General features: G+C 36.2%; 1 protein-coding gene and 1 pseudogene across 5 annotated transcripts in view; one reads left to right on the top strand and one right to left on the bottom strand.

The window, feature by feature from the left end:
* The window catches only part of RNF111 (ring finger protein 111), a 107,646-nt gene that overhangs the window by 40,636 nt on the left and 42,516 nt on the right, over window positions 1-24,494 (top strand). For all 4 annotated transcript variants that reach the window (XM_021714150.1, XM_021714148.1, XM_008061476.2 and 1 more), the window contains exon 3: window positions 23,194-23,320. In XM_021714150.1, coding sequence (XP_021569825.1) covers window positions 23,194-23,320 — 127 coding nt within the window. The remainder of the gene's footprint in view (window positions 1-23,193; window positions 23,321-24,494) is intronic.
* On the bottom strand, window positions 17,477-18,147 carry LOC103263814 (annotated as a pseudogene). The gene has a single exon (XR_002482166.1). The product of XR_002482166.1 is annotated as a 39S ribosomal protein L40, mitochondrial pseudogene (transcript).

The following is a 24,494-nucleotide window of genomic DNA, read 5'->3' on the forward strand; positions in this document are numbered from 1 at the left end:
GAAATGTGTGTCCCATTATACAAACCATCTTAAGATAATGCATCATTTTTACAGTTGTAATTAAAAGGGAGTTGCTGAAGTGAATATTAAAAAGCTAAGTCTGACTGAGGGGGAGGGTTAATTTCTTGTGAAATTAGGGAATAAAGGAATGTGACTTGGGGAGAGCTTTTTAAAGGAGTAGAATCACGGCTTCTAATACTGACAATGATGCAGCTTTCCCAGTTTGGTTTGATGTCCTGCCTGTTAAGGTCAGAGCCTACAACTCTACTGTTCAGATGTGCCATTTCTTCTCATTTCTGCTCTTCTATATGGGTCTTTTCCTTTCCATTTTTATTTTTTATTCCTGCTAGAGCCCTAAAACCAGTAACCTTGTTCTTAATCTTTAGCTTAGTCATACTCCATCCATTTAAAAAAATATACCCAAATACTTGTTTTTAAAGTTCATTGAGATTACTTGCAGCTGGGAGGGGGGTATACAGCAACTATTCCCTGTAGTCTCTTTTTTTTTTTTTTTTTTTTTTTTTTGAGTTGGAGTCTCACTCTGTCCCCCAAACTGGAATGCAGTGGCCGCTCCCGGCCACCGCATCCTCAACCTGCTGGCCTCTGGCGATCCTTCCGCCTCAGCCTTCCAAGTAGCTGGAACTACAGGTGCACGCTACCACGCCCGGCTGATTTTTTGATTTATTGTAGAGATGAGGTCTCGCTGCCCAGGTGGGTCTCGAACCCGCGGGCTCAGGCAATCCACTCACCTCAGCCTCCCAAAGGCGTGGGATTACAGGCTGAGCCACCGAGCCCGGCTTTGAGCCACCGAGCCCGGCTTCCCTGTAGTCTCTTGAGAAACAGGGAGATGAAAATAGGAGTTGTCTTGCTTGTCACATTTTTTTCAGGTGGTCAGAATGTGAAGACACTAGTTTTGGGAGGAGCAGCAGAGCCCAATTTCTGCTTGAAGTTAGTGAGGCAGAATGGTTGGTGATGTGGAACAGAAGTTTTTAATTTAATTTTATTTTTTATAATCAATATTTTTTATTATGATATTGTGGGGTACAGTTAAGGGTTAGGTATACAAATACGTTTCGTTCAGGCACTCTTGTTAATAAGAGGTGTTTCCCTGTCCCCAGACAGATATTTGCTACCATTAATCCCATCTCCCGCCTCCCCCCCATACTTTCCTACTACTGCCAGTCATGTTCTTATAGTATTACATTGGATGTTCAAGGTCCATTATATGAGTGAGAACATGTGATACTCGATTCTTTGTTTCTGTGAGAGGTCACTCAGTATTATAGACTCTAGTTCCACCCAGGTTGCTGCGAAATTCATGATTTTTGGAACAGAAGTTTTTCGGAGCTGATATTTGTAGGGGAATGAGAATATAGTAGGTAAAAGTCACTGTCAGTATCTATTTCTGGGAAGCAAGAAGTTCATATAGTCTCAAGTATTGAAGATAAGTGGCTCAGCCTGTAATCCTGCGCCTTTGGGAGGCTGAGGTGAGTGGATTGCCTGAGCCTGCGGGTTCGAGACCCGCCTGGGCAGGCGAGACCTCATCTCCACAATAAATCAAAAAATTAGCCGGGTGTGGTAGCGCACGCCTGTAAGTCCGGCTACTTGGAAGGCTGAGGCGGAAGTATCACTGGAGCCCAGCAGATCGAGGCTGCGGTGGCCGGGAGCAGCCACTGCACTCCAGTCTGGGTGACAGAGTGAGACTCCAACTCAAAAAAAAATATATAATAAGAAGATAAGTACAAACAATTCATTTTTAAATCTTATTTAATACGTACTGTAGCATGTCTTTCTTGGCAGAATTACATTATTTCAACTACATTATTTGCAGATATTACCCTGAAAATAAACATTTGAAATACAAATCCAAAAGGTTGAAACCAAGTACCCTAATGTTTTCTGGTTTCTAGAAAAATGTTTTGCTTTGTTTAAAACTAGTTTCTTTTGAGTAGGAGTCTCACGCTTTCGCCCAGACTGGACTGCAGTGGCACGCTCACAGGTACCGCAGCCTTGACATACTGGGCTCAGGTGATTCTTCCACCTCAGCCTTCCAAATAGTTGGAACCACAGGTGCGTGTCACCACGCCCAGCTAATTTATTTTTATTATTATTTATAAAGTAGAGATGAGGTTTTGCCAAGTTGCCCAGACTGGTCTCAAACCCCTGGGCTCAGGCAGTCTTCTTGGACTGGGATTACTGACCAAAGTGCTGGGATTATAGGTGTGAACCACCATGCTTGGCCTGGTATTTCATTTTTTTAGTAGTTATTTAATAATAACATTCACATTGGTGTAGAACTTTAAACGATCAAGAAAGTATAAAATAGAAAATGTGTTCATCTCCACTTCAGATGGTCCAGTCTTATTGCTCAGAAGAAGTCACTGTTAGCAGTTTCTTATCTCTTTCAGAAAATGTGAAACCTATGCAAGGATAAATAAATAACTTCTGTGGGTCTTTATTATATCACTGTAGATATCCTAATTTTTTTAACAGTTGCATAGTATTCCCTTTACGTGGATGTTTCATAATGTATCTAAACCAACTTTTGTTGATGAATGTTTGCTGCATTGACCATCTTCGTATATGCATTTTTGCACACCTATGTAAATGTATCTTAAGGAATAATTTTAAAAAGCATATCAGAAGGTATTTGCATTTAAAATTTTGTTAGCTATTGCTACCAGAATCCCTCCAAGGAGTTTGCATCTAATTCCTCTATCATACAACAGTGAATCATGTTGTCATGATGATAATAAAAACACCTAGCATTTGTGTAATTTATGTGTATTCTCATTTAATTGTCCCAGCTGTCTTATGAGGATGGATTCCAGTATCATCGCCCTCATATTACAGATAAAACATTTATAAAGTAATTTTAGAATGATTTATATTCATGATAATTAAACTAAAATATTGATGGGACTTAACTCTATTATCAAGAAATCTCAGCTCTTTCAAAGAATTGGCCTCCTTAGGTTTTAGGAGATAGATTTTTTTCTTCTAGAAACATTTTGAATGCTGGCATTAATAGAAATATTGTCATATAAAATGATTTGCAAAGTGTCTTAGCTAACTTAAATGGTGGAGCTAGATCTTGAACCCAGACTTTCTGACTCCCAAATTTTTAGTATGTTTTAGTGTGCTAGGATAGGGTTGAAATGTCTTGAATTTTAAGTAGATTTGTTTATTAAATGTTAATATAATTTGTATGGATGAATATTAGTTACTCTGGAGCTCCTGGGACTTTTTCATAAAATGTGCATCAATATTTATTGGCTATTGCTGTAGTGAACTGATGGAAAAAAATGTTTACATTTTAAGTATTCTGTAATATCTTAAAACACTCCAAGGCACAATAATTGTGTGTAATTAACTGGTTTTACCAAGTCACCTAAGAATAAGTTATTTTAAGTTAGTATTTTACAATGTATGGCAAACATCAGTTCATTTATTATGATCAGCAGATTTCTTGGAAATACTTTCCTCTTGCTGCACCATTATTAGTTGGCTTTTAAATTTATTAGGGCTTTTTATTCATGCATCCAAGCCAAAATGATATGTCACTTGGGTTGTTAGCAAGCTTGTTGGACATTGAATTATTCCCAGGTGACAGTGACACTGAGAATTTATACATTCTGTTTTATTCCTATATTTGTCAAGAACTTCAGATATTTTAAAATAGCCTAATAGAAGCTAGGTTTGAGGGTAGATGTTAATTTTAGTGATATATTTCTGTGATCTGTTCAGAGAACCTTATCTGAACTGCTGATTAACTTTTTATTTTATAGTACCATAGCTTGGATTTCCCAATTAATTGTGGATGTGAGGACTTCTTTGTAATTTGTTAAGTTTTAAATTAATAGGTAATATAGATTATAACTCCTTCAGATTTGAAGGAAATGTAATTACCATATATGTTCCCAAATAAGAGAGCCTAAATATGTCTGTCCTATTTTACCACTGAGGAAGAAAAGAGGTTTTGGCCACCTTGCCCCAAAATACAAACTTTTAGGACTGTTGTTAAAATAGTCAGATGTCTCACAATTAAATTATTTATTTACATATAAAATGTTGAATACATGTTTTTTGTTTAGTTTTGCTTTTTTGAATTGGTGTCTCACTCTGTCGCCCAGGCTGGAGTGCAGTGTAATACTCACAGCCAACGCAACCTTGACCTGGTAGGCTCAGACGATCCTTCTGCCTCAACCTTCCAAGTAATTGGAACTACAGGCGCACAGTACCATGCCTGGCTTATTTTTTGATTTATTGTAGAGACGAGGTCTTACAAGTTGCCCAGGTTGGTCTCAAACCCCTGAGCTCAGGCAATCCCCTTGCCTTGACTTCCCAAAGTGTCGGGATTATGGGCTTGATTGAATAAATGTTAATTTAGAAATATCATTGTCCTCATATTTTGAAAGTAATTTTACTCATGTAGTTAGGCATCATAGGTATTTGTGTCTCAGTAATTGCTAGAACCAGTTTTTTGTTACCAGACATTTTTCAAGAGCATATGATTCTCACCTACTTTGTGTGAGATATAGCACTTGCTGACTCTATGAGTGATGCTGTAGCTAGATACTTTATCTCAAACTGTAGATACCATTTTGCCTTATATTAGACCTTAAAAAGTTATCCAATAGCTGTATATTGTTTTCTAAGTGTACCCCATACTGTATTCACTTTTTAAGTGTTTTTTAAAGTTTACTTAAAAAGATAACTAATCCTTGGAATTGTAAAGTCCTAATACCAGGAATTGTATCTAAATCTATGAATACTCTTCTCTCTTTTTGTAAAAATAGAATTGGTAGAGTTATATTTTTTGGTTTTATGATTTTATATGAACATTTTCAGGCCTACTTCAAAATAGAAGTGTACAATGAGCTCCAACATATTTTTCTTCTTAATTATTGACATTCTGCCATTCTTATTTCATCTCATAGACATTTTAATACATATGATTTGATTTTTTAAAATCAAATGAGATTTTCCTGCAGACTGGTGGTTAAATCTAAAAGCTTGATTAGTTTCTGGTTTAGTTTAGGCAATATTTCATTGATGATATCATGTGCTTTCTATTTCATATTAAGATTGATCAGAGGTGTGTCATTTTGATCCTTCCATTTTAAAGTTACCCATCAACATTTTGTGTAATTTTTTTTAGCAGCTTTGTGATCTTGCTTAGATCTGTTATTTCGTTAGGAGTTACAAAATGCTGATTTTCTAACTGTCATTTTGCTTACATTTATTAGCTTACATTTATTTTGCTTCCATTTATTAGAGGTTTTTCTATAAGGACGAACTCTTTCTTTACCAGCTAATTGGTTATTCTGAAATGCAGTGCAGGAAAGACAAGAAGGATGCTTGATTCTTTTTCTTCTTTTACTACTTTTCAAAATGAGTTGATACTAGCTGCATCCAAACAGGTTTTTGAATTTTCAAGTATCATTATAAATGCATGGATTTTAGTATGTCCAGGTTTCAATTTGTTGCAGTCTTTTTATTCTTTTCAAATGGTTTCATCTGGCCAGTGGGAACATTTTCAAGTTGGATCTGTGTCTTTTTTATACTACTCTAGTATTCTTTGATTACCTCCTTACTCTTTGGTATATCAAGATGGGCCAGATTTACCTTGTACTTCTGCCCCAAAGCTGGAAACAGCCATTCTTTTAAGTATTCCTGATTTTCTTTTATTGAAAAGTGATATTTAGAGACTAAAGTCTAGGAATTAAGAATTTTTTTTTTTTTTGGCTCTACTGGGTTTTCTCTGCTTTTTAGCTTTTTGATGGACAAAGCTAGGAATGTAAAGATTTTAGAAAGAGATACATTATTAAATGCCTATTTTCATTGCAAGTTAAGGATTAGGGCTTTTGCATGTTTGCCTTATCTTTGTATCTCCTTTTTCTTACACTGAAAATCTTGATTTTTAACAATGTTAACAATTATTTATTTGCTTTATCCTATACATATTATAAATATATACCCGCAAATGCACTAGATTCAAAATAAAAATAGGTTGGTCGGTGGCTCACGCTTGTAATCTCAGCACTTTGGGAGGTCGAGGCAGGAGGATTGCTTGAGCCCAGGAGTTTGAGACCAGCCAAGGTAACATAGTGAGACCCTGCCTTTACAAAATAATAATGATAATAATAATAATAATAGTTGCAATTATTACTAATAGTAATTCTAATGAATATGATTAAAGTATTTTGTGTGTGTATGTGATTCCTTTTTGCTCTTGGCCAGTTTTCTGTGTGGTCATACCACCAATTTAATTTGCATTTATTTAGATTCACCTGTTTCAGGGTTGGTCTTTTTTTAAGGAATTTTTGCTTTATAATTATGTAAAACATTTGTTTGGCTTCAGAGTCAAAACTTTAAAACCAGGTACACATAGTGAAGCCTAACTTTCTACCTTTGTCCCCTCTTTCCCCTCCCTCATAGATAACCATTTTTATTAGACTTTAGTTTTGGTTTGTTCTTTGATCTTTTCTCTTCAAAAATATACTAAAAAAAGTCTGTTGCTTTTTTCACTTAATATGTACTATTTTGGGGTATATAGCAATACTGTAGAGGAATAAAAGTATGTAGAGATATGTAGATATATTTATTCCTCTGTTCATTCCATTTTTTCCTACAGTTTCATAGTATTCCCTTATGTGGTTGTACCATAGTTTGTTCAGCCATTCTTCTTGATGATAAGTTTGTAGACTTTTGGTATTACAGATAACACTGAAATAAATAGCTTTTTGTATGTGTGATTTCGTATTTTGTGCCATTGTGTCTTTGGGATAGAATTCTAGAAAGGGATTGTTGAATAAAGGATAACTGCATATGTTGCTTGTAAAATATGGCCACATTTTTCTCTGTGGGATTGTAACCATTTTGCATGTTCATCAGCAGTGTATGAAGATACCTGTTTTTTTAAAAGTCTTTCTAACAGACTATGTTGTCAGATTTAGGGTGATTCCCCCCCCTTGATAGGTGAGCAATAGTATGTCAGTATATTTTAAATTTGTATTTTTTTCATGTGCAATGTTACATTTTTTTTCGTGTTTTTAAATTTTTAGGTCATTTGCATTTTTTTTCTTGTGTTTGGTCTGCTCATTTCTTTGTTTTAATATCAAGATGTTGGTCCTCATTCTTCTATCCATTTTAGAAGTTTTTTTATATGTTAGAGATATACATCCTGTATAAGACACCATTGTCCCCAACTTCATCATTAGTTTCTTGACTTTGCTTATATATATTTTTCATACCAAATTTTTTTTCAAAAAGTCACATTTATCAGCTTTTATTATTACTGCTTCTGGATTTTGAGTCATAATTAGAAATATTTTTCCCACTAAAAAGTTATAACAGAATTAACTATTTCTGCCCTTCAGGCTTTGTATTGTTTAATTTTCTTTCTTTCTTTTTTTACATTTAAAGCACAGGTGCAGTTGGTATTTATCCTCATGTATTGTATGAAGAATGGACCCAATTTTAGTTTTCTAAAGTGACTATCTAGTGGTCCCAAAACCAGTCATTAAATTTTTCATTTTCCTCTTGACTTTAGATAATTCCACCTTTGTCATATGTTAAATTTTTCATATGGATTTGGGTCTATTTATGGAGTTTTTATTCTGTCCCATTTCTTTGTCTATTTCTGCAGTAGGAGAGCACTGTTTTGATTTATAGAATTTTTAATGTTTTCCTGGATACTCTTGTTTATTTAGTCTTCCAAGTGAACTTTATGATCAACTTGTTTACATGGGGATGGTGATACTGGGGAGACATATGATGGTGTTTTCATTGAGGCTGCATTTGTAGATTAAATTAGGGAGAGGTGACATCTTTGGAGTTTTGAGTCTTCCTTTTCCGGAATATGGCATGTCTTTTCATTTGTTGAGGCCTAATTTTGTATTTTTCTGAGAGCGTTTTATGTTTTGTTTGCTTGTTTGTTCCTAAATCAGCTTCATTGAGGTGTAATTTACATACCATAAAATTCGTTCATTTAAAATGTACAATTCAGTAATTTTTTAGTAAACTTAGAGTTGTGTAGTTATCAACACAATACAGCTTTAGAATATTTTGATCATTCCTGGGGGCTCCTTCCTGCTTTTTTTTTTTTACTGTCAATTTCTGTTCCTATCCTTAGTCTCCTATAACTTCTAAACTGCTTGCCATGTCTTGCCTTTGGTAGACATTTCATATAAACAAAATCATACAGTATATGGTATTTTATGTCTGCCTTCTTTCATTTAGCATAAATTTTTGAGATTAATCCATGTCATACCAGGTATCAGTAATTTCCATTTTATTAGTTATAATATTCCATTATGTGGACATAACATATTTTGTTTATCCATTTGTCAGTTGATGATCATATGAATTGTTTCCAGTATTTAGCTATTATGAATATACTGCAGTGAACATTTGGGTACAAATCTTTGTGTACATATATGTTTTCATTTCTGCTGCATAGATCCCAACAGAAGAGTCCCAAAGTAGAGTGAATTATTATAACTTCAGTGACTTTAATTGTGACTATAAAAGACAGAAGGAGTAGCAAATGCATCTGGTAGGAGGAAGATGCTTTTTATAAAAATTCTTTATCTTTATGTCAGCAGCTTTATTGGGTACAAGTAGTTTTTGGTTACATGGTTGCATTTTATAGTGACAAAGAGGTCTGGACTTTAACGGTACCCACCACCCCCACTTGTGCATATTGTATCTGGTAGGTGATTTTTTTGTCCCTCCAGCCCTCCTCCTTCTGAGTTACCAGTGTCCATTATATCATTCTCTTTGCCTTTGCAGATCCTTAGTTTAGCTCCCACTTATAAGTGAAAACGTGGTGTTTGGTTTTCTTTTTCTGAATAAGTTCACTTAGGATGATACTCTCCAGTTCCATCCAAGTTGCTGCAGAAGACATCTCAGTCATTTTGATAGCTGAATGGTATTCCATAGTGTATATATACTACATTTTCATTATTCACTGATCAGTTGATGGGCATTTAGGTTGATTCCACATCTTTGCAATTGTGAATTGTGCTGCATTGAACATGTAGGTGCAGGTGTCTTTTTTTATATAACGACCTCTGTTCCTTTGGGTAGATCCCTTGTGGTGAGATTGCTGAATCAAATGATAGATCTATTTTTAGTTCTTTGGGTAATCTCCATACCACTTTCAATAGAGGTTGTACTAATTTACACCCCCACCAAGAGTGTATAAGTGTTCCCTCTTATCTGCATCTGTTTTTTCTCAATTTTTTAAATAATGGTTATTCTGACTGGTGTAAGGTGGTATCTCATTGTGGTTTTGTTTGGCATTTCACTGAGGATTAGTAACGTTGAACATTTTTTCATATGCTTTTTGACCATTTGTATATCTTCTTTTGAGAGATGTCTGTTCATGTCATTTGCCCACTTTTTAATGGGATTATTTGCTTTTTTTCTTGCTGATTTGTTGGAGTTCTTTGTAGATTCTGGATATTAGTCCTTTGTCAGGGGTATAGTTTGTGAATATATTTCCCTATTCTGTAGGTTGCCTATTTGCAATAGAGCTTATTTCTTTTGCTGTGCAGAAGCTTTTTAGTTTGTCTCATTTATTTTTGCTTTTGTTGAATTTGCTTTGGTATTTCAACCATAAATTCTTTGCTTAAACTGATGTGTCTATAAGAGTTTTTCCTAGGTTTTCTTCTAGGATTTTTATGGCTTAGATCTGACATTTAAATCTTTAATCCATTTTGAGTTAATTTTTGTATATGGGTAGAGATAGGTATTAAATTTCATTTTTCTGCATGTAGCTATCCAATTTTCCCAACACCTTTTGTTGAATAGGGTGTCCTTTCTCCAGTATATGTTTTTGTCTGCTTTGTCAAAGATCAGTTGGTTGTAGGTATTTGTGTTTATTTCTGAATTCTCTGTTCCACTGGTCCCTGTGTCTGCTCTTACACCAGTACTATAATGTTTTGGTTACCACAACCTTGGGTATATTTTGAAGTCAGGTTAATGTGATAGCTCCAGCTTTGTTCTTTTTGATTTTTTGTTTCTTTGTCATTCATTTTGAGAAATTGTTAAATTTCTATCTTGCTTTGGCTATTCTGGCTCAGTTTTGGTTCCATATGAATTTTAGGATTTTTTTCCTAATTCTGTGAAGAATGATGTTGGTAGTTTGATAGGGATTGCACTGAACCTGTAGATTACTTTGGGTAATATGGGCATTTTAGCACTGTTGATTCTTCCAATCCATGAGCATGGGATGTTTCTCTATTTCTTTGTGTCCTCTGTAATTTATTTCATCAATGTTTTGTAGTTCTCTTTGTAAAGATCTTTCACCTCCTTTGTTAAATATATTCCTTGATATTTTAGCTTTTTGGCTGCTATTGTAAATGGAGTTCAGTTCTTGATTTGATTCTCAGCTTGGTTGCTATTGGTGGATAGCAGTGCTACTGATTTGTGTGTGCTGATTTTATATCCTGAAACTTTACTGAATTCATTTATCAGATACAAGAGTCTTTTAGAGGAGTCTTTCGGATTTTCTAGGCATAAGATCATATCATTGGCATAAAGAGATAGCTTGATTTCTACTTTTCCAGTTTGGATACTTTTAATTTCTTTCTCTTGTCTGATTGCTCTGGCTAGAATTTCCAGTACTATGTTGACTAGGAGTGGTGAGAGTGGACATCCTTGCCTTGTTCAAGTGGTGAGGGGGAATGTGTTACTTTTTCTTTGTTTAGGATGACATTGGCTGTGGGTTTGTCATACATGGCTTTTATTATTTTGAGGAATGTTCCCTCTATGCCTTTTTTTCTGAGAGTTATCATTGAAGGGATGCTGAGTTTTATCAAATGCTTTTTCTGCATCTATTGAAATGATCTTGTGATTTTGTTTTGAATTCTGTTTATTTAGTGAATCACATTTATTAACTTGTGTATGTTGAACCACCCTTGCTTCCCTGAGATAAAACCCACTTGGTTATGGATTTTTTACAAAATGTGCTGATGGATTTGGTTTGCTAAATTTTTTAAAAGAATTTTTGCATCTTTGTTCATAAGGGATACTGGTTTGTAGTTTTCTTTTTTTGTTTTCTTTTCCAGCCTTTGGTAGCAGAGTAATACTGTCTTTGTAGAATGAGTTAGAGAGAAGTCCTTTGTCTTCAGTCTTATGGAATTGCTTCAGTAAAATTGGTACTAGTTCTTTTTTTTTTTCCTTATTATTTGGACTCTCACTCTGTCACCAATGCTGGAGTGCAGTGGCAGGCTCTAGACCACTGCAGCTTTGACCTGCAGGGCTCAGGTGATCCTTCCACCTTAGCCTTCCAAGTAGCTGGAACTACACAGGCATGCACCACCATGCCCGGCTAATTTTTTTGATTTATTGCAGAGTTGAGTTCTCACCAAGTTGCCCAGGCTGGTTTCGAATCCACGGACTCAGGCAATTCTCTCACCTTGGCCTCCCAAAGTGCTGGGATTATAGATGTGAACCACCTCTCCCAGCCTGGTGCCAGTTCTTCTTTAAAAATCTGGTAGAATCTGGCTGCAGCTCCTTGACTTTTTTGTGTTGAGAGATTTTTAATTACTGCTTCCATCTTGTTACTCATTATTGGTCAGTTAGGGTTTTTGTTTCTTCCTGATTCAAGGGTGGAGAATTGTATATTTCCAAGAATGTAGCCATTTTCTCTAGATTGTGTAGTTTGTTTGCATAGAGGTAATCATAGTCTCAGATGATCTTTTGAATTTCTGTTGTATCAGTTGTAATGTCTCCATTTTCATTCCTGATTTACCTACTTTGAATCTTCTCTTTATTTCTTAATCTAGCTAGTGACCTATCGATTGTGTTTGTCTTTTCAAAGAACCAACTTTTTGTTTCATTGATCCTTTGTATTTTTTAAAATTAAAATTTCATTTAGTTCTGCCCTGATTTCATTATTTTTTTTTTCTTCTGGTAGCTTTGGTTTATTCATGTTTGTCTGGTTCCTTGAGGTTGGATGTTATTAGGTTGTTGATATGTGATCTTTCAGTATTATTGATGTAGGCCTTAAGCACTATAAATTTTCCTCTGAGCACAGCTTTGGCTTTGTTCAGAGGTTTTGATAAGTTGTTTTATTGTTGTCATTCATTTTGAGCAATTTAAAATTTCATCTTGATTTTATTCTTGCCCCAAAGATCGTTCGGGAGCAGATTCTTTAACTTCCATGTTTTTGTTCAGGTTTGTGAGCATTTCTTGGAGTTAATATCTAGTTTTTTTTCTGCTATGGTCTAAGAAGGTGCTTGATATGTTTTGATTTTTTAAAATTTATTGAGAGTTGATTTGTGACCTATCATATAATCTACCTTGGAGACTGTTCCATATGCTGTGAGAAAACTGTATATTCTATAGTTTTGGGGTCAGATGTTCTGTAGATGTGTTAGTTCTATTTGCTCTAGAATTTGGTTTAACACCAGTGTTTTCTTTGTTGACTTTCTGCCTTGATGATCTCTCTGTTGCTGACAGTAGAATGTTGAAGTCTCGACTATTGTATTTCTGTCTATCACTTTTATTTAGATCTAGTATAATTTGTATTATAAAGCTGGGGACTCTGGTGTTGGGTGCATATATATTTTAAATTGTTGTGTCTTACTGGATGGTCCTTTCATCATTATATAAGAACCATCTTTGTCTTTTTTTACTGTTGTTAATTTAAAATCTGTTTTATTTATTTATTTATTTATTTTTTGAGTTGGAGTCTCACTCTGTCGCCCAGACTGGAGTGCAGTGGCCGCTCCCAGCCTCGACCTGCTGGGCTCCAGCGATCCTTCCGCCTCAGCCTTCCGATTAGGCGGAATTACAGTTGTGCCGCCTGGCTGATTTTTTGATTTATTGTAGAGATGAGGTCTCGCTGCCCAGGCAGGTCTCGAACCCGCGGGCTCAGGCAATCCACTCACCTCAGCCTCCCAAAGGCGCAGGATTACAGGCTGAGCCACCGAGCCCGGCAAATCTGTTTTATTTTATATGAGAATATTTACTCCTGCTCATTTTTGGTTTCCATTTGCATGGAATATTTTTTTCCCACCCCTCTGCCTTGAGTCTATAGGAGTCTTTGTGTGTTAAGTGGGTCTCTTCAAGACAGCAGATATTTGGGTTGTGTGTGTGTGTTTAAATCCATTCTGCCTGTTTTTATTTTCTTAGTGGGATGTTAAGACCATTTATGTTCAGAGTTAATAATGGTATGTAAGGTACTGTTCCATTCATCATATTGGTTATTATCAGTCATATGATTTATCTGTTTATTTGTTTTCTCTATTGTGTTGGTGTTCCAAGGCCTATGAGCTTTATGATTTCCAGCATTTCTCTATTGGTATATCTTGCCCTTTGTCTCAGTAATTAGAACTCCTTTGAAAATTGCTTGTGGAGCCAGTCTGGTGGTAACAAATTCCCTCAGGGTTTGCTTGTCTGAGAAAGACTTCATTTCTTCTTCATTTATGAAATTTAGTTTTGTGGGATACAAGATCCTTGGTTGACAGTTCTTCTTTTGTAGGAGATTTAAGATGGGGCCATATCCCTTCAGACTTGCAGGATTTCTTTTGAGAAGTCTGCTGTTAGCTGGTAGGTTTACCTTTGTAGGTTATTTGATGCTTTTGTTTCACTGCTCCCAAAATTATTTCCTTCACATTAATTTTATAACTTCATGTTAACTTTGCATCCTTCATGATAACTTTACATAACTGGATGATTATATGCTTGGGGATATAAACTTTTAACAGTGAATCTTATGTGAGTTCCCTGAGCTTCTTGTATCTGGATGTTTAAACCTCTGAAATGGCCAGGGAAGTTTTCCTCTATTATTCACTCAAATAGGTTTTCCAAACCTGTTGCTTTCTCTTCTCTCAGGAATACCCGTGATTCTTAGGTTTGGACATTTTATATAATCCCGCATTTCTTGGAGGCTTTGTTCCATTCTCTTGATTCCTTTTTCTTTATTGTTGTCTGGGCTAATTCTAAAACCTTGTCTTTAAGTTCTGATGTCCTTTCATCTGCTTGTTCTAGTCCTCTTTTAAAGCTTTCCACTACATTTTGTATTTCCCTAAACGATTCTTTCATTTCCAGAATTTCAGCTTTATGTGTGTGTTTCCATCTCTTTGGGCTTCTTTTTTTTTAAAACTTTCTCCTGAAGTTCATTGAACAATTTTATATTCAACCTTTTGAATTCTGTGTCAGGAATTTCAAAGATTTCATTTTGGTTAGGATCCGTTGTTGAAGAGTTAGTGTGTTTTTTTGGGGGAAGAACTCTTTTTTTTCTTATTGTCAGAATTATTTTTCTTGTTCCTTCTCATTTCAGTAGACTGTTTTTATTTGAGGTTGGCAAAGGGCTGCCATAAGCCCTGTAGGGTTACCTTGGTTATACATAGCCTTGTGGTGAGTTTCTCAATTGCCAGCTGTGGAAGTCCTGTGCTGGATACCTGCACTGGTTCACAGTGTCCAAAGTAGCTGGAGTGACTTGAAAAGTGCTATTAGCTAGGGTCTGGGATCAGGCCTTCCCCAAAGCTGAGGTACAGCATTCTTTCAGATATGATGGACTGTGCTGTTGACTTCTGGCCAAGAGGTGGTGCTTATGGGAGAAAGCCAGCTGCATGGTGGCTGTGTGGTTTCTCCTTTGTGAGTGTTGCTCCAAGGAAGTGTCCAGCCAACCTAGGTGGTTCTCTGTTTTGAGCCTTGGGTGAGGGGAGGAGTTGGGAGAGGAACTCAAGCACCCCTCCTATGTGTATTCTTGGCTGCCCCAGTGGTGATTAGGAGTGAGTCCCTGGCGACTGTCTTAATGCTGTTGTACAGGGCAGGCACAAATGAGAGTTTACATGGTAAGTGGTTGCTACTGCCAAGAGTTTCACCTGGCTCCCCACCTTAGCCTTAGGCAGTTCTTGTTTGGAATGTCAAAGTGCAGCTGGCCTCAGGTGTTCTCATGGTAGTGGGCCCCAGCCAGGAACTGTGTATTGCTGCAAAGTTTGCCCTTGGGGCTGTTCCCTCCCAGGCTGGCTAGAAAGCAGCCACCAGCAAAGGTTGAGTTCTGGGATATGGTGGCTGGAGCTGCTTGGGGCTTTTATTTTTTAGGGCATCATTCCACGCAGGCTTCAGCAGAGCACAGATGTGGGTAAGGTAGTCCCCGGTGAGGGCCTGGAGTTCTGCAAGGCTCAAGGGGCCCTCCAAGTTTGTGGCAGGAATACATAACTCCTGAATTCACCCTTTATTCACCTTCCCCACAGTGCCCAGAGGCTGCCGTAGTCTTTGTTGAACCATGCAAGAGTCTGGTTACTTCCAGTGCAGGTCACATGATTTTTCTTTGCACTTTGTGGTTATTATCACTTCTTTGATGAGTCATAGGACATGCTGCTGCTCCTGTTCCCCTCTGAGTGCTGAGGAAACTCTATCTTGGTTTCCTTCTTAGGAGAAACACACTCTAGCTACCTCACGCTGGTCATCTTAATCTCTGTCCAAACATTTTTAATTAAAAATAATTACTTTTAGTATTAGAGACTGGTCTTGAACTCCTGGACTCAAGTGATCTTTCTGCCTCTGCCTCCCAAAGTGCTGGGATTACAGGCATGAGCCACTAGTCTCAGTCAGGAAGATACTTTTGATAGTAACTGGCATCCATAGGTTGAATAGTATGATATTATATTATGTTTTATGTAAAGAATATGAGCTTTGGAATTGAAGTTATGTTTGAATTTTAAGTCTTGCATACTGTTTCCTTGGCAAGTCATTTACAGCGTCTCAGCTTAAATTTCTTGTTGGGGCTAGACATGCAGAATATTGTATATGGCACAAAGTATGTGCTCACAAATTGGAAGCTATTCTTTTTTTTCTTTTTTTTTACACAGGGTCTTACCCTGACTAGAGTGCAGTGGCGTGATCACAGCTCACCACAGCCTCAACCTCCTGGGCTCAGGCAGTCCTTCTGACTCAGTCTCCCCAGTAGCTGGGACTACAAGTGCATACCACCATGCCTGGCTAATTTTGTTTTCTTTTTCTTTTTTTCATGGAGGTGAGGTCTTGCTTTCCTGCCTAGGCTGGTCTCGAACTTTTGGGCTCAAGTTGGCCTCGGCCTCCCAAAGTGCTGGGATTACAGATTTGAGCCACTATGCCCAGCCAGGAAGGTATTCTTATTAGTAGCATCATCCCAGACACAAGGCACAGAGGGACCAAGGTAATCAATAATCACAGTAGGTAACATTGCCTATAGCTGCTGCCAAGAGAATCTGTGATTGCAAATAGAAATGGACTTTGAGGAGTTCATAAAGAACTCTGTCAGAGAAATCATTGTTTTTGTTACCATTATTATACTACTCACATTCTTTCCAGGTTGATTGTTAGAGAAATGCCTCTTACTTATTTTTCTCATGATGTTTTAAAAGATATAAACAACATAACTAATGTTAACAAAAAAGTAGTTCAAAGAAAATCACCTGTAGTCCCAGCACTCTGCATTAGCTGTACTCAAGCTTCTTATTCTTTAATATTTCTAAGTGTAAAAGACAGGAAAATAACATTGGCCCAGTAAGAAGTGGCCTAAGAAGTGTTTTGTTTTAAAAGGTGTACTAAGGTTAACTTTATAATTTTAGGAGTGTTTCCCTTTTAAAGGTTTTGTTTTAAATAATTGTCATCCTGGAGAAAACACTAGATTGTAGATGCCAAAATCTTGCCTATTGTAATTGTGCTTTAGTTACATAATTTTTATGTATTATGTTCAAATTATGCTTGTAAAAGTCCTTTTTAGAAACAAATGTTTAAGCAAGAGAATAAGAGTGCCTAAGCAAGCTATTTATATAACATTCAGTTATATAATCTCTGTGTTCATAAAATGTTATATAAATTGAATTTTAATACATTAGTCTAGCTAGCTTTGTGTCATTTATCATTGGGGCTTCAAAATGTTACATTTGTATTTGGATTTGCCCAACTGTGTAAAAGATGTTTGATAATGTTTAGCTTATGTTTTACAGTTTTTAAAAGAAATTTCATATACACATACGTGGAGAAAAATTATTAATCAAGTTGATATGTAGTTGTAGCTTTTCTCCATGTAGAATGGTAATGTTCAGTTTGTGGGTTGAAATGAGGAATATTTTAAAAAATTTATGACTTTTTGTTTATACATGCAATGCTTTTATTTTTGAATGTACTTTTACCACTATTGCCTAATTCTATATTTCATAATTTGAATTAACTAGCAACAAATAACATGTAAGCAAAATGAATCATGAGCTGGGTTAATATTTCAGGGTTCCCTTTATACTTCTACCTTAAGCTGCATTGTGTACATGTTTATGAAGCAAGAGTTGGAAAGTAATTTGGGAATTTAATCTAGAATATTATTTTAAATAGCCACTTGAGTGCTGCTATTTTGTTTTTTCTGCCTCTAAATATACTTATTTATACATTTTATCTCAATCTGTCTTTGTGTTAATCTTTGGGACTTAGAAACCACTCAAAAATTCGCACATCTTATAGTTTCTTTTTCTTTTTATTAAGCCCATATTTATTAACAGCATGCCTGAGTCTGTGGAAAGCAGACTTGAACCCTGGTCATTCCAACTCTCAGGGCAGTATGTTCCAAGGACAGCTGCTTGCAACTCTATCTCTTGAATTGTACCTGTGGGTACACCTTGGCGATGTCATTGTACCTGCCTTCAGGGGGCTGGTAATTAGAGATTGGTGGTGTGTAGTCTGGCCCTTCCCTCTCAAAGGGGAATGGGCTGGAGTCCTGCTTGATGGCTTCAGTGTGGCTCCGGGGACTCAAGTTACAGTTCCTCCATAGTTTCTTGCTAGGCGTCCAGCGTGACCCTGATGGCATCCCTTTCTATTTCATGCTCTGGCTGCTTATACAGGGACCACCTCTTCAGAAGCAGAGCTCTCTGCTCACACTCTTCAAAGGAGAGCTCCACCTGAGACCACTGTCTTGTTATCCAAGGACTTCACAGGGGTAATAAAATCTTCAATGGGAATTAGCTCTTGGCTAGCCTTTTCCAGTTTTCGGATCCTCTTTTTCAAGCAGTCCTTTGCTGCTTGGTCTTTTTTAGGTTCTACTTTCTTATTCTTTCAAAGAGGTTCTGCTCTCATGGGAATGAGTTCCCAGAAGGACAACAGTGAAGCTCGTGGGTGGACGTCTGTAATCTGCATCTGCCAAGTTCCTAGAAGCCTGCAGGAGCAAAGCTCGCGTGGCAGCTCACAGCATCACAGCAGCCATGGCCCTCCACATCTTATAATTTCTAATAAATTGATATATTTCTATTTAATTGATAAAACAGTTTGCAAGTACTTCAAAATATAAATACATTATTAGTAAATATTAAAGAAATAACTCCCCAAATTAGGTCATCTTTCATTGTCTCCCTTATTTACCTGTGTCTACTTTGTTTTGCTCTTTGGAGTATCAGAGTGTGTTATAGATTTTTGTCATGGGCTTGTACCTCTGCCAGATGTTTTCTTGCTTTTGAAGTAGTGGAGATGTTTATTGCTATAGAAATGTATTAGAGATTAAATTCTAGATTGACAAAGAATGGTCCCTTGAGTGAAGGAATGTAGATTGCATAAGTTCCACAGTGACAAGAAAGTTGAACCATTTTTTGTCATTGTGGCGTGCAAGAGCTCAAGTAAGAGTTGTATGCAAGTGTACATAAATATCAATGGTTACCCTTGAGACTAGTAGAAAATATGAAAAAGGGAGCTTATTTGCAAGAGCAACAATGATAATACAGTGTCTCAGAGTAATCTTTTTTTTTTTTTTGCAAGCCTCTACAAGTAAGAAGAATGACCTTTTTTTTTTTTTTTGAGTTGGAGTCTCACTCTGTCACCCAGACTAGAGTGCAGTGGCACGCTCCCAGCCACCGCAGCCTTGACTTGCTGGGCTCCGGCTAGCCTTTCGCCTCAGTCTTCCAAGCTGGAACTACAGGTGCACGCTACTACACCCAGCTAATTTTTGATTTATTGTAGAGATGAGGTCTTGCCAAGTTGCCCAGGTGGGTCTTGAACCCGCGGGCTCAGGCAATTCACTCACCTCAGCCTCCCAAAGCGCGGGATTACAGGCTGAGCCACCGAGCCCCGCCCAACCTTTTTTTTTTTTTTTTTTTGAGTAGAACTGTCACTCTGTTGCCCATGCTGGAGTGCAGTGGCACGCTCACGGCCACTGCACGCTCAAGACCACTGCAGTCTCAACCTGCTGGGCTCAGACAATCCTTCCTCCTCAGCCTTTCAAGTAACTGGAACCATAGTAGGTGCATACTACTACACCCGGCTAATTTTTTGATTTATTGTACAGATGAGGTCTCACCATGTTGCTCAGACTGCTCTCGAACCCCTGGACTCAGGCAATCCTCTCACCTCTGTCTCCCAAAGTGAAGAATAATCTTTTTTTGAAAGCAGGATTTATTATTATTATTATTATTATTAGAACAGAAAAGCTCCCACAGTGGGAGGGGACCCTAGGGGGTAGCCCAAAGAATAATCTTAATAGGAATTTATTTGGCCTCTTTGAAGAAAATAAAACTTTATAGAGAATTACATTTATAATCAAACCAACTCCTACCATTTTTTAAAGAGAATTACATAAGATTATATGGATAGATGGCAAGAAATCTTTTTGGATAAAAAATATGTATAACAAGAGATGTCAAGTTTTCATTAGTGTTTCTTAATGCCTGTCAGTTCACATATGAGAAATTTTCCTTTCCCCTTGATTTTATATTCTTCAGAGTAATTAGGAAAACCCAAATCCTATTACAAGTCAAAGTAGAATTATTCTAGCTTTTCAACAAATAGTGTTGGGACAATTGTATATGCATTTGCAAAAAAGATAAATTTAGATCATTTACATCTTGTCAGGTACAAAAACTAACAAACAAAACAGATCATAGACCCAAATTTAAGAACTAAGCTGTATAACTTTTAGAAGGAAGTATAGGAGAAAATCTCAGTGACCTTGGATTAGGTGGAGGATTCTTAAATATGTCACCAAAAGCACGATCCATAAAATTGTTGAGTTGGGCTTTATCACAATTAAACACTTTTATGCTTCAAAAGACACCGTTAAGAAAATGAAAAAAGATTTTACAGACTGGGAGAAAATATTTGCAAATGACATATCTAAGAAAAACTTGTATCTAGAATATGTAAATAATTTTCATTATTCAACAGTAAGACCAAAAATCCAAACTAAACATGGTCAAAAGGATTAACATTTCACCAAAGTGGCTAATAATCATGTGGAAAAATGCACCACATCATTAGTTATTGTAGAAATGGTTATTAAAACCACAATGTGATACCACTATATAGCCATTAGAACAGCTATAATAAAAAGAGACAATAATTATTGGTGAAGATGATGATTAACTGGAGCCTTCAGTTTCCTGGTGGGAATGTAAAATTTTAGAGCCATTTAGGAAAGCAATTTGGTAGTTCCTTAAAAAGTTAAACATTAACTTAGCATAGAACTGAGAAATTACATTCCTAAGTATTACCCAAGAGAACTGAAAGCACGAATGTTCATAGCAGCTTTATTTGTAATATCTGGAAACTGAGAAAAATCCAGATGTCCATCAATGGATGAATGGATTAAACAAATTATGTTATCTCTGTATGCTGGGATACTACTCAGCAATAAAAAAGAATTAATTATTAATACAACAAAATGAATAAATCAAAGTAAAATATGCTGAGTGAAAGAAGTTAGGCATAAAAATGGATGTAACATATGACCATAATTAAATAAAACTACAAAATACAAAGCAATCCACAATGACAGAGCAGATCAGTTGTTGCAGGGATGGGGTGGGTGTGAGGGGACTGAAACAAGGACTTGCAAGGTCTTTTGGAGTTACTGGATATGATCCGAAGCTAGATTACAGTGATTATACTCTTATCACTTTACCAAAAATCAGTAAAATATACACACTTAAAATGGGCAGTTTTAAAAAATATTTGTGGAGGTATCAAAATTTAATGGAAGGAAGAAATAATTTTTCAGTAAATGATTTGGTGATAACTAGTTAGCCATGAGGGACAGGGCAGGATTCTTATCACAGACATGTTTTGTAAACTGTTGGTGATACCTAGTTAACTATGGAGAGACAGAAAATTCTTATCACAGACATGACTTGGACATTTTTGGCTGACATTTGTATTGGCAAGTGATAGAAGCCATCAGCACCAGATTTATGAAAAACTTAGCAAGAGAAGAAATGGAACATAACTTTTTTACAAAAATCATCTTAACCATTTTTAACTATACAGTTCAGTAGTGTTAATCATATTTACATTGTGGTAAAGCAGATCTCCAGAACTTTTTTATCTGGTACATCTGAAACTCTATACCTGCTATACAACTCCTCTTTCCCCCTCCCACTGACCCTGATTACCACCATTCTACTATGTCTTTCTATGAGTTTGACTACTTTAGATATCTCACATAACTGAAATCACACGTATTTGTCTTTTTGTGACTGGCTTATTTCACTTAGTATAATGTCCTCAAGGTATTTTTTGTTTTGTTATTTATTTGTTTGTTTGTTTGTTTTGGGGGGGCACCAATTGTACTGTGAACTCATAAGGAATAGGCTTCAGCAGTGCAGGCTCCTTTCCGTTGGTTCTCATAAAATGTGGTTTTCTGAGTGGAGAATGTTGGTGCGTCAGTCGAACCTGGGTACCTTTATCTTTCTTCTGATTCTGATCACTTTTCTTCATGTCTTTCAGAAAGCTATCTCAGCTGGAGTGCTTCAGATGCTTAATATACACATTAATTCTCAAGATCTTGTTTGTTTACAGCAATGCCAACAGCATGCTGGGTAACGTTGTTGACTTACAGTTTTGCCATGGTAACATTTGCGGGGCATTCTATTTTGAACAATATCCATTCCCTTGATGCTTACTACATCACCTGGTATATTCATATGTTTGTGGGCACAGGAGCAACTCCTTGTTTTCTAGAAAATATATTGGAGGTGCCTGTCCTCTTTCCCTTTGTGTTTGTCATTTTAGTGAATTATTGGAAGATAGCGCTTCCCACTGAAAGGCCAGACAAAACAGTTGAATTTTAAAGTATGTAAATTACACCTCAAAAAATGATGTTAAAAAAATAGAATGACCTTGACTCTGTGTCAAAGGGGTTGAGTTGATGGCTTTCAAGTAATATTTCAGGGAAGTACCAAAAAGTATTTTAACTGCCTTATTGAAATATGATTTGCATACTAAAAGCTATAAATGGTTAATGTACAACTTGATGTGTTTGGAGGTAAGTATACATCTATAAGCCATCTGTACAATCAGTGCCATAGACTTATTCATCACTTCCAAAAATTTCCTTCTGTTTTCCTACCCTTTTCCCCCTTATTGTGGTTATAGCACTTTACATAAGATATACCCTCTTAGCAAATTTTTAAGTATACGATATATTATTGTTAATTGTAGATCCTATATCGTGCAGCAAATCTTCAGAACTGTTGCATAACTAAAACTTAGAGGAAGTATCAAAATTTAATGGGAAGAAGGAAAGAATTTTTCAATAAGTGGTCTGATGATAGCTAGTTGACCATGGAGGCATAGGGAAGTATTCTATTTATATAATCTTATCTAATACCATACAGAAAGCAGTTCTAGATAAAGTAAGCTAATTAAAGAAATATGTTGAACCAAGTTTAATTTAAATGTAGCCATCCTCAAGATAGGGAAGCACTTTCCAACCTAGAATAATTTAGAAAAGAATATACATTTTAAAATGACAAATTTCATAGCATAAAATGAAAAAGCTACTGTGTGTTTCTTAAAGGAATATATCACTTAAATGAAAACCTTGGAAAAAACATATACAGTAAATAATGTTATCTTTGACATTAAAGGGTTAATATCTTAGAGAATCTAAATGTCTTATATAAGATCTTTAATACAATACTTTAGATATTACAGGTTTGATATCTACATAAGATTCTACAAATTCATATAGAAACCACTAAACATTTGTAAGGAACAGACATAAAATTTTTAAGAGGAAGTAAGAATACAAAGAAGTGTAGATTAAAATAGTGAGTACTATTTTTACTATGTGTGTTTAGCTACTGGTTTTAAAAAAACCTTTCATTTTGACATAAGATTTTTAATTTTATAATGAATTTCATAGTCTCCAAAATCAAAATCATAATTTCTGCCTAGCAATTAGGTAACAGGTAGATTTTTGTTTGTTTCCAGGAAGTATTGATGAAGATGTTGTGGTGATAGAAGCTTCCTCCACTCCCCAGGTTACTGCCAATGAAGAAATTAATGTTACCTCAACTGACAGTGAAGTGGAGATTGTAACAGTTGGAGAAAGCTATCGGTGAGATTTTTAATTCTGAGTTGTATATTTGAAACCTAAAATATAAACATTAAATATCTATAGATATTTGCATTCCTTTTTCCTTTTTTTTTTTTTTTGAGAACTAGTGTGAGTATTCATATATGATTAGTGGTTTTCTTCTGGTTTTTTTTGTTGTTGTTTGTTTTTTGTTTTTTGAGTTGGAGTCTCACTCTAGCCCAGGCTGTGGTGCAGTGGCACACTTAGGCCACCGCAGTCTTGACCTGCTAGACTGAGACGATCCTTCCACCTCAGCCTTCCAAGTAGCTGGAGCTACAGGCATGTGCCACCATGCCTGGCTAATTTTTAAAAAATTGTTTTGTAGAGACTGTCTTGCCAGGTTGTCCAGGCTGGTCTCTAATCCCTGGGATTGGATAATTCTCTTACCTCTGCCTCTCAGAGTCCTGGGATTACAGGTGTGAGCCACCACGCCTGACCTTCTTTTCACTTTTAAGAGACAAGATCTCACCATGTTGCCCAGGCTGGACTTGAACTTCTGAGCTCAAGTGATTCTCCTGCCTCAACCTCCTGAGTAGCTGGGACTATAGGCACATGCTACTATGCCCTGCTAGATTAATGGTTTGAAAGCAGACTGCATTAGATCTGCCTGGGGAGATTATAAAATAAAACCATGTTGTTGGCTAGAATCTCTCCCAGACCAACTGAACTAGAATCTTAGAGGTTAGCATTTTTAAACAGTGTTCCTTAGTGTTTTACAAAATTGGGTTTGATTTTTGATACAGGGAATTTTTGAACTTTCAAATAGCTGCAAATAATACATAAACATTGAGGTTGGTACTGACATTAAAAATGAAGAAAAATATTAAGGGATGTTGAAATTATCTTTTTGGTAGAAGCTACTTGTTTCAAGATCTTACTCATTGATGCTTGTGAAATTTATGCTTTTATTATGTTAGTGGAGCATAGTTTAAAACTTTTTTTGACTTTTTATTCTTCACTTAATAATTTCACCTAAACCCTGAACTCATACATGAATGAATCATCATTTGTTTTGGTAAATAACTGAAATTACATTGCCCCATTACAGAATCACTTTGACTCCCCCCATATCAAATCCTAATAGTGCATTCATCTTGTGCTCTAGATGATTTTAAATATTAGTAATAATAATAGCAAAGAGTTGCTGTGTTGCATT

The sequence above is a fragment of the Carlito syrichta genome, unplaced genomic scaffold (genome assembly GCF_000164805.1).
Source record: "Carlito syrichta isolate Samal-C Ts95f unplaced genomic scaffold, Tarsius_syrichta-2.0.1 Scaffold305279, whole genome shotgun sequence".
In the NCBI taxonomy this organism is placed as follows: domain Eukaryota; kingdom Metazoa; phylum Chordata; class Mammalia; order Primates; family Tarsiidae; genus Carlito; species Carlito syrichta.